This window comes from Rhinatrema bivittatum, unplaced genomic scaffold, assembly GCF_901001135.1.
Source record: "Rhinatrema bivittatum unplaced genomic scaffold, aRhiBiv1.1, whole genome shotgun sequence".
NCBI lineage: Eukaryota > Metazoa > Chordata > Amphibia > Gymnophiona > Rhinatrematidae > Rhinatrema > Rhinatrema bivittatum.
In genome coordinates, this window is record NW_021820334.1 from 98,687 (window position 1) to 115,068 (window position 16,382).

The 16,382-nt window shown below is 43.0% G+C and overlaps 1 protein-coding gene across 1 annotated transcript in view; it reads right to left on the minus strand.

Annotated features, from left to right (window-relative positions):
* The window catches only part of LOC115081499 (olfactory receptor 1J4-like), a 62,828-nt gene extending 46,716 nt beyond the window's left edge, over positions 1 to 16,112 (minus strand). Inside the window, exons 1-3 of the mRNA XM_029585953.1 lie at positions 15,921 to 16,112; positions 12,568 to 13,180; positions 11,224 to 11,317 (exon numbers count right to left, since the gene is read on the minus strand). Of these exons, the coding sequence (XP_029441813.1) occupies positions 11,224 to 11,317; positions 12,568 to 13,180; positions 15,921 to 16,112 (899 nt within the window). The remainder of the gene's footprint in view (positions 1 to 11,223; positions 11,318 to 12,567; positions 13,181 to 15,920) is intronic.
* Between the last annotated feature and the right edge of the window lie 270 nt (positions 16,113 to 16,382).

The following is a 16,382-nucleotide window of genomic DNA, read 5'->3' on the forward strand; positions in this document are numbered from 1 at the left end:
GCTTTTGGCAAGTCCTAGGGGACCCTCCTGACCCCCACAAAACTTGCCAGAAGTCCTGCTAATTAGCCGGATATACTTATTTGGCAAACTAGCGCTGTATATTCAATTGCATAGCCGCACCGCTGAATATGCCCGTTATCTTAAAGTTAACTCGATTAGAATATCTGACTAACTTTAGGAGAATTATATGGCCAAGCAGAGTTAGCCGGATACATTGGCTAACTGAATATCGAGATAGCTGCTTAACTTATTCGGCTAAATTGACTTCTTCCCAATCTGCCCATTCCCTTGCCCTTCACTTAGTTGACTAAAAACATAGCCATAGCCAGATATTCAGAGGTGCCATCCAGCTAGATTAGTAGCATTTATTTATTTATTTGCAAATTTTATATACCTTCGTTCAGTAGTCCATCACAATGGGTTACAAAATAAAAAACAAGGTGTTATAAAAGAAAACCTGAGTACATTTGAATTGATAGAATAATTAAAATGAAATTTAAATTGTAACAATTAAAATAAAAGGAAATCAAAAACTATTATTATATAAATTGAAATTACAGAGATAATGTAAAAAGGTAATAAAACAATAATTAAAAAATTAAAATAAAAAATTGCTAAAATATTGGAAAATAAAATAAATACATGGAAAATCTGCCACTGCCTACATATTATTTTTTATTTTTCCTGTTCCCAGCCTGCAGATTATTGTTGTCCTGTTTCATTATAGGCCTTAGTAAAGAGCCAAGTTTTTTGATCCTATTTTAGGTCTTAAAGTTTGATTGTAATCTCAATTCAGATGACATGGTATTCCATAGCTTAAGTCCTGCAACTGAGAAAGCCCTTGCTCTCTCCTCACTCAAATGTGCAGTTCAGATTGATGGAATAGTTAGTAAACCTTTATTTGATAACCGTAAATTTTGATGAGGAGTGTAGAGATGTATTGCTGCATTTAAACATTTGTTTTCTTCTTCATCCATTGTTTTATGTAGAAGGCAGAGCATTTTAAAATCTATGTGAAATTTAATTGGTAGCCAGTGTAAGGATATTAAAGTGGGGATTATGTGTTCAATTTTTCTGGTTCCAGTTAAAACTCTTGCTGCCACATTTTGCATTATTTGAAGAGGACGTAAAATATTATAAAAATCAGTGTTTAAAAAAATCAAAGATTGCAAGACAGTTCAAAAATCTTCTTGAGTTAAAAAGGGCTTCAAATGCTTAAAAATTGAGAGTTTATAGTAACCATCTCTTATTTTCATAGTAATATGTTTTTTAAAATTTAACTCACTATTGATTATAAATCCTAAATCACGAGTATATGATCCCAGTTGAATTTCAGTTTCAGGATTATTGATTTTCAGAACTGGAAGGTCAGTAATTGTTGTGCTTCAATTTAATAAAATATCTGTTTTTTGTGAATTAAAAACTAACTCATGTGTCAATGGTTGTTTTATAATAAAAATGTACACAGATACTGTTTTTAGAGTAATTTCTATTATATCTTTAACAGGAAACTGAATGCCATTAGTGTACATGTAGTGAGTTATCCCTAAACCTGCCAACAGATGACATAATGGTAATATATATATATATATATTAAATAGAGATGTGCATTGGATTCTGTTTTCATTTCAGGCTTCATTTTAAGGCCCCCGCAGGAAACTTCATTTTTCCCATGGTTCGGGTTTTTTTTTTTCGTGGGCCCCCAATTATCAGGTTAGTGCGCACTAACGGGAGTTAGCGCACACTAAGCCCCGTGGGGTAAATTTAAAAAAAAAGCGCGATCGCGTACTTTTGTTCGCGCCTGCTGCGCGAACAAAAGTACGCAGGATTTTATAAGATACGTGCATAGCTGCGCGTATCTTATAAAATCCTGGATCGGTGCACGCAAGGCTGCCGATTTTGGGCAGCCTGCACGCGCCGAGCTGCGCAGCCTGCCTCCGTTCCCTTCCCCTACCTAAACCACACCCCTGGCCCTATCTAAACCCCCCCTTACCTTTGTCCCTAGATTTACGCCTGCGAGAAGCAGACGTAAATCTATGCACACCAGCGGACTGCTGGCGCGCCGTCATCCGACCCGGGGGCTGGTCCGGAGGCCTCGACCATGCCCCCGGGCCGGCGCCACGCCCCCGGTCCCGCCCCCGAAACGCCGCATCCCGCCCCCCAAACGCCGCGTCATTCGGCGACGCCCCCGATATGCCCCTGACATGCCCCTTTCAGGAAGCCACGGGACTAACGTGCATCCCGGGGCTTTACGCGTGCCGGCGTGCAAGGGCCCTGCGCGCGTACATCCGGAAGGATGTACATGCGCGGGCCTTTTAAAATCCGCCCCCGTTAGTGCATGCTAACCCAAAATATGAACTTTTCTAAAATTTTTGAAAAATTCTTTTCGGTTTTTGTTGCCACCGAACCATGATGAATTAGACAATTTCATTGAAATTGTCTAATTCGGGAAACTCAAATGCACATCTCTAATATTATATAATGTTGCTGATAAAGAGGAACCCTGTGGGACACTGGAATCTAGAGGCATTTTTTCAGATATTGTTGTATTAATTTGGACTTGAAAAGTACAGTTTTGTAAGAAGGATGTAAACCATCTTAACTTAGTATTAACAAGACCAATCTCGGAGAGTCTGGTTAATAGAATATTGAGATTAACTGTATCAAATATGGCAGATAAATCTAAGAGAATAAAAAAATAGGATTATACACTATCAAAGCCCCTAAGAATTGTATCAGACAGGGCAAATATTAATGATTCTGTGCTATAATGTTTTTGGAATTGAAATTGTGAAGGATAAATAATATTGTTTTGTTCAAGATGTTCCATTAATTGAATATGAACAACTTTTTCTAATATTTTAGCTAAGAATGGAAGTTTTGAACTTGGTCTGCTCAAATTTGTTAGAATCTAAATTTTGTTTTTTGAGAATGGGTTTTACTATTGTGCTTTTTAATGAAGTAGGAACATTGCCTTCTTGTAAAGAAAGATTAATCATTTTTGCAATGGGAATAGCTATTAAATGGAGATAGTATTCAGTGTGACTATGGGGATGAAATCTGAAGGGTGAGAGGCAGGATTTGATTTTTTAATTACAGATTCAATTTCTATTGAGGAGACACTGTCAAAGTTTGACCAGGTAGTTACTTCGTGAGGAGCTAGGGTGATAGATTGATCGGAAATAGCTGGTAATGTAAGAATTAGGTTGTGCATTTTATTTTTTAAGAAGATTGCTAGATCATTGCATTTATTTTCAGGCAGAGATGTATTAACTTAAATTGAGAAGTCAAATTATGGACCATGGAAAATAATTTGCTTGGATTAAAACTGAAATTCTGAATTTTTCCAGTGTAGAATTTCTTTTTTGTATAATTAAGTGGAATTCTATATTTAGAGAGATAGGATCTGTAGGACCCTACTGTGATGGAACAAGGATATTTTTGCAAGACTTTTTTTCTTTTTTCTTAAAATTTGTTTTGCTTGTCTAATCTCAGTATTGTACCAGGGATTGTTTTTTTTTTTTTTTATTTACATTTCAAATTTCACATACAAGTATAACTGTAAACACAATAAGGGATACTTTTACAATCATTTCCTGATAATCCAGAAAATTACAATAAATAGCAATATGAAAATTAAAGTATCTCATATTTTAGAGGAAAATAGGGGAAGACCACAAAAGAATATGGAGCGATTGACAACAAACAATCTTCTAGAGGAAATAGGTTCTAGGTACCCTTACAATAACTTCTTTACTCCCCCATACAATCCTCAGAACAAATTTTAGGAGTGTGAATCTACAAACGCATGTAATTGAGCTGTTTCAGAAAACACATGGGGTAGAATTTCAAAGGTTTATGTGTGTAATATATGCACGTATCCTTCGAAAACCTACCCCTGCGCACGCCGAGCCTATTTTGCATAGGCTTGGCAGCATGCACAAGCCCGGGGACGCGCATATGTTCCAGGGCTTCAAGAAAGGGGCAGTCCGGGGGTGGGGCCATGGGCATGGCAGCAGTCTGGAGCAGTCCAGAGGGGCGGGGCCGAGTCCTCCGGCACAGCGGCCTGTGATGGGGGATGGCACGCCGGCAGCCGGCATGCGTGCATAAGTTATGCCTGTCTTGGGCAGGCATAACTTAGGAAACAAAGGTAGGGGGGATTTAGTTAGGGCTGGGGGGTGGGTTAGATAGGGGAAGGTGGAGGGGACCAGTTTTGGAGTGGCCTTGGAGAGAGCCACCGGGGCTCCCCTCGGGCTCAGCGCGCGCAAGGTGCACAAGAGTGCACCCCCTTGCGTACACCAACCCTGGATTTTATAACAAGTGCGCGGCAGCGCATGCATGTTATAAAATTGGGTGTACATTTGTGCGCACTGGGTAGCGTGCACAAATGTACCCTGCACACACTCCTATAAAATTCTGCCCCATAATTTGAATTTTGATAATGTATTAAACATTTACATGGCTATTTCAGTATAAACCTAGCACCTAGTGCTAGACTTCAGCGCTCATATTTCAAAATTTGTCAGATTTTGGAGCCCCCCCGAAACAGATATGAAACCCCGCAAATGGTTCGTGTGGTTTTCTTATGGTTTTGGGGGTAGGGGAGAAAGGGAACACATAACCCCCCCAAACCCACCCAAACTCACCCCGACCCTTTAAATATAATTCTTTAGCATCCCCCCCCCCAAACTTTATTAAAATACCTGGTGGTCCAGCGGGGGTCCTGGGAGTGATCTCCCACTTTCGGGCAATCAGCTGCCAGTAAACAAATTGGTGCCAATGGCCCTTTTCCCTTACCATGTGACAGGGGCTACCAGTGACATTGGCCAGACCCTGTCACATGGTAGGAGCAATCGATGGCCCGCACCATATTTGGTTAATGCAATATTTGCCTACAAACCATTAGAAATGATGGGATCCATATTCAAAGACATTTAGCCAGAAAACGTGTAAGTTGTAAAGTTAAAATCCTATTTTTTTAATATCAAGGATGCTTATCTGGCTATTGTGCCTAAAATCTAGCTAGGTAACATTGGGGATTTCTGGGGGAGTTTCGGAGCAGAACTAAGTTATCTAGCTAACAGCCAATTTGCAGTTGTATCCAGCTGAGTTACTTGGATAATGTTAGGCATTAGAGATGTGTATCATACCGGCAATCATTTCCAGTTTCGTTTTCGTAGAACCGCGATCCGAAAAAACCCCCACCCCAATCCTTCAGATCTAATTATTTATAATGCACCACCCTCCTGATCCCCCCAAAACTTGCCTAAAGTCCCAGGTGGTCCAGTGGGGGTCCCGAGAGTGATCTCCCACTCTCGGGTCATCGGCTAACAGTAAACAAAATGACGCCGATGGCCCTTTGTCCTTACTATGTGACAGGGGCTATCGGTGCCATTGGCCGGCCCCTGTCAAATAGTAGGAGCAGTGGATGGCCGGCGCCATCTTAAAAAATGGCACGGGCCATCCATTGTTCCTACTATGTACTAGGGGCCGGCCAATGGCACCGATAGCCCCTGTCACATAGTAAGGGCAAAGGGCCATCGGCGTCATTTTGTTTACTGTTAGCCGATGGCCTGAGAGCGGGACATCACTCCCGGGACCCCTGCTGGAACACCAGGGACTTTAGGCAAGTTTTTTGGGGGGGCGGGAGGGGGGGCATTATAAATAATTAGATCTGAAGGATTGGGGTGGGGGTTTTTTCGGATCGCGGTTCTACGAAAACGAAACTGGAAATGATTGCCGGTTGATACACATCTCTAATGCCTAACATTATCAAAGTAACTCAGCTGGATACAACTGCAAATTGGCTGTTAGCTAGATAACTTAGTTCTGCTCCGAAACTCCCCCAGAAATCCCCAATGTTACCTAGCTAGATTTTAGGCACAATAGCCAGATAAGCATCCTTGATATTCAAAAAATAGGATTTTAACTTTACAACTTACACATTTTCTGGCTAAATGTCTTTGAATATGGATCCCATCATTTCTAATGGTTTGTAGGCAAATATTGCATTAACCAAATATGGTGCGGGCCATCGATTGCTCCTACCATGTGACAGGGTCTGGCCAATGTCACTGGTAGCCCTCTTGAGTGAACAAACTTAGGGCCTCATTTTCTAAAGTATCGCAGGCCTGCGATACTTTAGGTAATGAGGGGCGGGGGGCCGAAATGGGGGGCGGTCCTGCGCTAGCCAGCAGCGATCGCACCTCCACGGTGCGATCGCTGCCGGTTTCGCACCCAATAGCGCCTCCATAGAAGGTGTAGCTATTGGGCGCGAAATAGGACGCGAAAAGGCCGTTACCTTTTCGTCGTCCATGACGTCTTCACGGAGTCGGCCCGGTGACGCCCCGACTCCTCCTCTTCTGGGGCCGACTCCGCCCCCATCTTGGTATCGCACGCGATAAGGGACGTTTCGCATGTGAAACGTCCCTTATCGCGTGCGATCCATCTGGTAAATGACCCCCTTAGGCTCAGATATCAGTTTTCAGCAATTTTAATCCCCCCAGGCACTCACAGCACTATCATACCTCTGTCACTCACCCGCATAACCGTTCATGCAAACGATGAATCTGGCAGGAAGCCCGTGCTACATAAGAGCCAACAACAGACCACCTTTATGCTTTCCTTAAAACATTGTTCCATAACAGAAAGTAGCCCTTGAGAGCCTTAAATGCCTTTTTAAGGTGCAAGTCTTTCTGACCCAAGTTCTCGTCTTGCACAGGGTTCTGCATTAATTCTTTCCAATGCATAAAAGTAGGAGCAGCACTGGTTTCCCAGCATAGCAACACAGTTTTCTTAGCAAGCAACAATGCTGAGGCTAAAATCACACTCCACCTTGCAGTAGCTGAACACTCCTATCCACAATATGCAAATAGATAATCCTCCCAGACAGCTTAAGGCTTGAATGGCCATATTCAAAAGAAAATAGCTGGCAAAAGTCTTTATAAAATGAGGCACCCAGGCCTATTAGCCTGATTTCCAGCCCTCCAGCTCAATGTTTAAAAATGTGCCCAGCTGGGCCAAACCACCCCATCCCCTCCTTTGGATGTGAGGACTAACAATGTCTTAAAACTCTTCAGTGGAAAACAGCCTGAGATCCTGCAGTGTTGTAAGGACACTCCAACCTCATTTTCCCATTGGCCTGTTTTAGATTTTCAGAGTAAAATATTACTGCTTAACTTTATAATATCTCATAGTAAGCTGGGGACCATGGGAATCATCTAGATGCAGGAAATAATTTACATGTATAGATGGAATAAGAGTTCTTGAGTAAAAGCAACCTTGTCCCTCTCCCATTTATTCTTACAAAAGAACATAAGACTTGCCATACTGGGAGACCAAAGGTTCGTCAAGCCCAGTATCCTGGTTCCAACAGTGGCCAATCCAAGTCACAAATACCTGGCAGGATCTCAAGGGGTAGATAGATTCCAAGCTGCTTATGGTCCCAGACTTTTTTTCTGTCCCCTTCCTAATAAAGCCTGTGTGCCTTGTCTTTTGCTTTGCTGTAGAATTTCATTGGCGGTTGACATCACTGCTGATGATAAAATTTGCAACATGGATTTTTGTCCTTCCACTGAAGAAACCTTTAGTTCTTCAATGTAGCTGGTAACTCAAATGGCATGGGAAGCCTTTTTCTACAAATGGGGAAGTCATGGCAGGTCTTTTCTAACAGATATTTTTATTATAATTCGGTCACTGTCCTAGAAACACAGAGATCCATATTCATAGGAATATAGTAACCTAGTAAATGTCAGCAGAGAAAGACCCATCTAGTCTGCCCAGCAGTGCTTTTATATGTAATTACCTAAAGTAGATACAATTCTCACATGGAACTCATTCCCATAGTCTCTCATTTAGAGTATCAGCTGCTGCTTTATACAGGTTTCTTCATGCCTTTTAGGAAGTGCAATGCAGCTACAGTATATTACTGCAGCCTTGCGGTGCAACTGTTGTTCAGTGAAGGTTTCCTAGCGCCTTCAATACTATTCACGTTCCATGCTTTTTTGTCACTGTCCTTGTCACCAACACTTCTCTGGAAGGGCATTCCAGGCATCCAAAAACAGGCCAATGAGCAGTAAAGTTTGCTGGATTTCATTTATTTATTTATTTATCCCGTTTTATATACCCTCATTCGGTTTCGCCATCACAACGGTTTACAAATTTTCGATGTTTAACAGAGTTTCAAAAGATTCATGTGATTGTCAACATAACATATTGTAGGCATTCTAAACGTAAATTGTTTTTCAAGTTATGTGATTTCGGTTATGTTTGTATTACGTGCTTGCGTTGGTTCCACATGTTTGCGTAGGACCAGTCGGAGTGAAGTAATATCTGAGAGTCATTGGGTGTTTTGGTAGGCTTTGGTAAACATCCAGGTTTTTAGTTCTTTTTTGAAGGTTTTTAAATTATGCTGAGTTCTAAGTTTGGTTGGGAGGGTGTTCCATAGTTTGGGACTTCCTAGGGATATGGCTCTCTTCTGAGTTGAGGTAAGTTGTTTGGAATGAGAGGGTGGAATCTTTAAAAGACATTTGTTTGCTGATCGGAGGTTTCTGTTTGGGGAGTGTAGTTTTATATATGTACTTAACCAGTTTGTTTGTTTTTCATATATTATTTTTGTGCAATATGGATAGTATTTTGTATTCTATCCTGAATTTTATTGGGAGCCAGTGTAGTGACATAAGTGTGGGAGTAATGTGATCATGTTTTTTAGTTCCAGTGAGTATTCTGGTGGCTGTATTTTGGAGTATTGTAGTGGTCGGATGGTGGTGAAAGGTAAATTGAATAGCAGGGAGTTGCAGTAGTCCAGGTTGGAAAAGATGAGTAGTTGGAGGACTGTTCTGAAGTTGTTGGTGGATAGGAAAGATTTTAGACGGCGTAAGATAAGGAGTTTGTGATATCCGTCTTTGATTTTAGTAGTTATGTGGTTCTTGAAGGATAGTTGATTGTCAATTATGACTCCTAGGTTGCGGATAATATTACACATATATTCAGCAGAATGCAGCTGGTTATGCATTCCTCTGAATATATCTGAATAAAGTCCAAGGGATTTGGAGAAAGTTATCTAATCTTAGGACTGACCTTACTTACCTGGATAACACTGAAAGTCAATGTTATAAAGCTAAGTTATCTGGATTTTACCATACTGAACTCTGATTGCCCGAATCAACCTGCTATATATTTCTCGCCATGCCTCCTTCCATTGTTCTTCATCTCAGTCCTATGGTCTGGTGTACTGATACACAGATATAAGTGAAAAAGCACAGGTCTGCTTCTAAGGCCAAATCCATTAGCAAAACATGTCATTATGGTCTGAATTATCAAGAAGGCTCATCACCCAGTAAATGTTTGCTAGCAGTAAAGATATTATGGGTTATCACAAGGCTTGGGAATAACTGCATGGAGCGGCAGTTGCTAACCTTAAGAGAAACATGGGGTAACCTACATGGCGTGCCAGATAGTGGGTAGAATGGATGGACCATTTGGTCCTTTTCTGCTATTATTACTTATTATTAATTTTACAACCATTTTTCTTCTTCCTACTAGTCTTTTACAGATCTCATAAGAACATAAGAACATAAGAAATTGCCATGCTGGGTCAGACCAAGGGTCCATCAAGCCCAGCATCCTGTTTCCAACAGAGGCCAAAACCAGGCCACAAGAACCTGGCAATTACCCAAACACTAAGAAGATCCCATGTTACTGATGCAATTAATAGCAGTGGCTATTCCCTAAGTAAAATTGATTAATAGCCATTAATGGACTTCTCCTCCAAGAACTTATCCAAACTTTTTTTGAACCCAGCTACACTAAATGCACTAACCACATCCTCTGGCAACAAATTCCAAGCTTTATTGTGCATTGAGTGAAAAATAATTTTCTCCGATTAGTCTTAAATGTGCTACTTGCTAACTTCATGGAATGCCCCCTAGTTCTTCTATTATTCGAAAGTGAAAATAACCGAGTCACATCTACTCGTTCAAGACCTCTCATGATCTTAAAGACCTCTATCATATCCCCCCTCAGCCGTCTCTTCTCCAAGCTGAACAGCCCTAACCTCTTCAGCCTTTCCTCATAGGGAAGCTGTTCCATCCCCTTTATCATTTTGGTTGCCCTTCTCTGTACCTTCTCCATCGCAACTATATCTTTTTTGAGATGCGGCGACCAGAATTGTACACAGTATTCAAGGTGTGGTCTCACCATGGAGCGATATAGAGGCATTATGACATTTTCCGTTCTATTAACCATTCCCTTCCTAATAATTCCTAACATTCTATTTGCTTTTTGACTGCTGCAGCACACTGAGCCAACGATTTTAAAGTATTATCCACTATGATGCCTAGATCTTTTTCCTGGGTGGTAGCTCCTAATATGGAACCTAACATCGTGTAACTACAGCAAGGGTTATTTTTCCCTATATGCAACACCTTGCACTTGTCTACATTAAATTTCATCTGCCATTTGGATGCCCAATCTTCAAGTCTTGCAAGGTCCTCCTGCAATGTATCACAGTCTGAATAACTACTCTGAATAATTTTGTATCATCTGCAAATTTGATAACCTCCCACAGTCAAACAGTTAAAAATGTTAGGGCCAGCTCAGTGTCTCATAGCAAATGACTGTACAATGCATTCAGATGTCTTTGGTTTAATTTCTGGGCCAGATTCTGCAGACCCAGCATTTATGGTCCCTTGGACAGATTCCAACAAGTGGTTGGGGAAATAGTCTACGATTAAGAGATTCTAGAAAGGTGCCTGTTGCATGGTCTCTGGCTAAGGATTGTTCTAAAATGGCTGAGCTATGTGAGTTGGGAATCAGAAACAAAATTGAAAAGCAGAATATAAATCTTAATTAATTAATCAATTCAAATGGGGGAGTTGTTGTGAATGATGCCTTAAGATGTAATAACTCAGTGGGATTTAGTTACAATTTGAGGAGGAAGCCCAAGGAGCAAAAGGAAACTACTGGGCCAAGAAAAATGTTCCTTTTACTTCTTACAATTGTTGTGTGGATAGTGGCCATGTCAAAGGGACCCAATTTAGTTCTTATTTCAGATGGGCTTCCAAAACTATTGTGGCTGACAATGTTGACTTCCTGCTTATGACTTTTTTCAGGGCCATTTTTAAGTCTTTGCTTCTCAAGCTATAAATCAGGGGGTTTAGCAGTGGGAGAACGACTGTATACACTGCAGTAGGCAGCTTGTTTGAATTTATAGACTCTTCTGACCTGGGCTGCATGTAAACTCCTAGTATAGTCCCATATGACAGAATGAGGACTGTAAGGTGGGAGGAGCAGGTAGAGAAGGCCTTGCTTTTCCCTTCTGCACTTTGGATTTTCAGGATGGTGGTGATGATAAAAACATAGGATGTCAGAGTTGGGAGACATTGGACAAAACCTGTGAATACTAGGGATGTGAATCGTGTCCTCGATCGTCTTAACGATCGATTTCGGCTGGGAGGGGGAGGGAATCGTATTGTTGCCGTTTGGGGGGGTAAAATATCGTGAAAAATCGTGAAAAATCGTTAAAAAATCGAAAAATCGAAAAATCGAAAAACCGGCACATTAAAACCCCCTAAAACCCACCCCCAACCCTTTAAATTAAATCCCCCACCCCCAAATAACTTAAATAACCTGCGGGTCCAGCGGCGGTCCGGAACGGCAGCGGTCCGGAACGGGCTCCTGCTCCTGCATCTTGTCGTCTTCGGCCGGCGCCATTTTCCAAAATGGCGCCGAAAAATGGCGGCGGCCATAGACGAAAAAGATTGGACGGCAGGAGGTCCTTCCGGACCCCCGCTGGACTTTTGGCAAGTCTCGTGGGGGTCAGGAGGCCCCCCACAAGCTGGCCAAAAGTTCCTGGAGGTCCAGCGGGGGTCAGGGAGCGATTTCCCGCCGCGAATCGTTTTCGTACGGAAAATGGTGCCGGCAGGAGATCGACTGCAGGAGGTCGTTCAGCGAGGCGCCGGAACCCTCGCTGAACGACCTCCTGCAGTCGATCTCCTGCCGGCGCCATTTTCCGTACGGAAAATGGCGCCGGCCATACGCGTATGGCCGGCGCCATTTTCCGTACGAAAACGATTCGCGGCGGGAAATCGCTCCCTGACCCCCGCTGGACCTCCAGGAACTTTTGGCCAGCTTGTGGGGGGCCTCCTGACCCCCACGAGACTTGCCAAAAGTCCAGCGGGGGTCCGGAAGGACCTCCTGCCGTCCAATCTTTTTCGTCTATGGCCGCCGCCATTTAATGGCGCCATTTTGGAAAATGGCGCCGGCCGAAGACGACAAGATGCAGGAGCAGGAGCCCGTTCCGGACCGCTGCCGTTCCGGACCGCCGCTGGACCCGCAGGTTATTTAAGTTATTTGGGGGGGGTTCGGGAGGGTGGGGGATTTAATTTAAAGGGTCGGGGGTGGGTTTTAGGGGGTTTTAGTGTGCCGGCTCACGATTCTAACGATTTATAACGATAAATCGTTAGAATCTGTATTGTATTGTGTTCCATAACGGTTTAAGACGATATTAAAATTATCGGACGATAATTTTAATCGTCCTAAAACGATTCACATCCCTAGTGAATACACCTTCTACAAAGGTAATTGTTGTAATGACAGAGGTGTCTGTGCAGGAAAGTTTCAGCAGTGCTCTGATGTCACAGAAGAAGTGATTGATTACATTGGAGTCACAGAAAGAAAACTGGGATATAATGATATAGTGTGGCAATGCATCTAAGAAACCTGCTATCCATGAGATACCTGCCAGAAGAGCACAGACCCTCCTATTCATGATGATGGTGTAACGCAGAGGATTGCAGATTGCAACATAACGATCATAGGCCATGGCAGTGAGAAGCAGAAATTCTACTGCAGGACCAGATAAAAAGCAAAACATCTGCAGAATGCATTCATGGAATGATATGAGATTACTCTGTGTCAGGAGGATTGCCAGTAATTTTGGCACAGTAACGGTCAGGGAAGAGATGTCTAGGACAGACAAGTTGACCAGGAAGAAATACATGGGGGTGTGCAGGTGTGGATCGGCACATACTATGCAGATAATGAGGAGGTTCCCCAGCACAGCCATCAGGTAGAGGAATAAAAAGAGAATGAAGAAATGGATCTGTAAATCTGGAAACTCCGAGAACCCCAGAATCAGGAATTCTGTCACATCGCTGTGATTTCCCGTTTTCCTTGGATGCTGAAAGAAGGAAGAGAAGACAGAATGAGGGGGAATGAATAGAAATTAGTCAACACAGAGATAAAATAAAAATAATCTTGCTAAAGTTTTTGAAGACAGTACTTGGCACAGACAGAACAAAACAGAGCTTAAACTGACCTCTTATTATTATGTCATGATTGATGATTTTGAGCTGAGTCATGAGTGATTAAGAAGATGTCTGGTTAAAACTTAGCCAATAATCTTCAGTACATTTAAAGCCAAGCACAACTGTGGTTGAAAATGAGCCTTTCATTTTAACTTATACCTGCCATTTTGTCAAGCTGAGAGGGAGAAAGGTTTTCCCCTACAGGATCAAGTCACTTCACTCCTAGACACATGGCTGATATCCCCACAAATTATGTTTGCAGTAATCAATGAAGCAACATGAGGGGTAATTGTTCTCTCTTTTCTATCTCCCTGAAATGATAAAGGATGAATTTAACTACATTTTTGTCATCCTGGCCATTCTGCATTATTACTTCAGGAAATGTGGGAAGAATTGTGAGGCCCATATTAGAAAAGTTTGTCCAGATGAGTCTGGGACTGTGGGTTTAAATAATACCTTCCTCTCTTTGTGACCAGATCTGTCACATCTGGCTAAAACGTATCCTGATATTAAAGAGATGGTTGGGGATGTTCCAGGGGTCAGGGATCACCAGGTAGCGATGATATTTACTGCTCCCCAGCTGGTTATGGTGGAAAGCAGGTCTAAATGCATCCAGGTTTGTTTATCGGAATAACTTTGAAACTAATAGTTTATGTTCATCATATTTTCAATTAAGTAGTAAAAAAACCCCAAAAAATTTCTCAGGCCAGCAGTGGCTGATCCCCATCCCTTCCCATCCCTATTCCCCCCCAAATAATTCCCTCCTGGAAAAGAATTATAAAGAAAATGTAGTAGGCATCAGGTGGGACTGCCCTCCCATCCCAAAGAATAATTATAACGCATAGCAGAGAGGAAATAATTTGCAATGAAATAGAAAATACCAGCTATATTTCTTATTTCATTCCATTTGTGGATCTAAAAAAATGGGAAAAAAAGACACAACATTTTGTGTGGTTTTTTTTCTTCATTTTTTTTATTGGCTCACTATTAATAAAACAAATACCCATTCCCAATGGCACCGATAGCTTCTGTCACATGATAGGGTCAAAGGGCAGCTGGTGTCATTTTTAATAATGGTAGCCATTGGGCACAGGAGTGGGAGGTCATTCTCGCACCTCCTGCTAAACTGCCAGGGACATTTTGGTGAGTCCAGGAGGGCTTGGTAGGATGGACTGGGGGAGCTCAATTGGTCGAGGTTGAATCCTTTAATAAAAGGGAAGATTTGGGGCAGGTTCTACATGCAAATATATATTAGGGGTGTGCATTCGTTTTTACCGCATATGTAAAACGCAACTTTTTTTTTTTTTTTACTTAAAAAAGTGATGAGGCGAAAACGATCGGATTTCCAACTTATTCAACATAGCTATGTTATTCCGGTTTATCGGATTGTTGATCCTAAACAACTTTTGGCCAGCTTGGAGGCCCCCCCAAGCTGGCCAAAAGTTCCGGTTGGGTCGAACGAGGGTCCCGGAGCGAACGAGCGGGGAATCACGTGATGTCGGCGTCACGTCGGAGTGACGCGGACGTCACGTGCTCCTCGCAAAGGAATAGAGGAATGGCGTCTTGACTCCCCGCTGGACCACCAGGGAGTTTTGGTAAGTCTTGGGGGGGAATTAAGGAGGGTGAGGGGTTTAAATTTTTATTTAGGGAACCGGTGCACGTATGGACATAGACTCAACTTATGGAATTCTACATATGTCCATATTGGCCGAAATTGACCCCCCCTTTCGACTTATGGACTTATGAACATAAACCTTTTGTCTGCACATCCCTAATATATATATATATATATATATATATATATTTATTTATTTTTTGTTAAACAAAATAAAACAAAAAGATCCAGTGATGGACCCAAATGGCCCCCCAAACAATAGTTAAAATGATATTTTTTTAAAGTACCACTCTAATGCATGGTGCTGGCATATTCCTCTCACATCTTAAAACATTACAATTTTAAAACTTTTTCCCAGTCCCACCCTCACCCCTTCCAAAACCATTCAAAAAGGGCCAAAAGGCACAGCAGGAGGAGAAGTGAATCCTACTGTTAGGATTTGGGGGTTAGTGGGCCCTTGGCCTGAGGTGAGAGGTGGATCCGCCCATGGGCAGGAGCCCCACTGAGCCTCACCGTCTGGAGGCGATGTCTTGGCCAAGTGTAGTACAGTCCAATGGCACAGGAGAGTAGAGACTGGAGACTGTATGAAGGTTGGACAGTCAGGATAGCTCCTCTAGTGGTGGGAGATTGAACAGACCCCAAGGAAGGGGAATGTATGCAGAGAAAAGAGAATGCATGAGAGAGCGACCCGCCCCCCCCCCCCCAGGGGTGGAGCCACCATGAGTGACAGTACAGGTGGAGGAACATAGGCTGCCTGGGATACGGGTAAGCCTAAAGTCTCTGGAGAACCACGCACCGCTGCCCGAGGGACAGGAAAGTGTGGCACAGTCTCTGGTCCTAGCGCAGGCAATGATCCACATAGTGGGATACACCAGCATAGGTAACAGGAAGCCTAGCATTGAGCTAGTGGACCCCGGGAGGGGTTCTTGCCTGTGGGTCTCTGAAGGTAGTGGAATGGTAATGGCTCGCAGTGTGGGGTACACCAAGTAGAGACTCACTGAAGCATAGTGTGGTGAAGTTCCATAGAGCAGGGTACATCGAAGTAGAGCTTCACTAAAGCGTAGAGTGGTGAAGGTCCGCAGTGCGGGGTACATTGAGGCAGACTTGCTGCAGCGTGGAATGGCAAAGGTCCACGGAGTGAGGTACACCGAGGCAGAGACTTGCTGCAGCGTGGAATGGCAATGATCCATGGAGCGGGGTTCACCGAAGTAGAGAGATGCTGTAGGGTTGTGCTAGGGCTAGCCCCAAGGAGCGGGTGTAGGAGGTAGACAGCGAAGAGGCAGAGGGCGCTCCGAGGAATGGATAACCATAGACAGGAACAGGGCCCCCGAGGAGCGGTTACCCGAGAGTATCTCACGCCAACTGTCGCAGGAATAAGCATCAACATCCGTAGAGCAAAGAGCAGGTATCAGCAAGGAGGGAACTCGTTGCCAAGTCGATTTGAGTCAGGCCCCGATGGT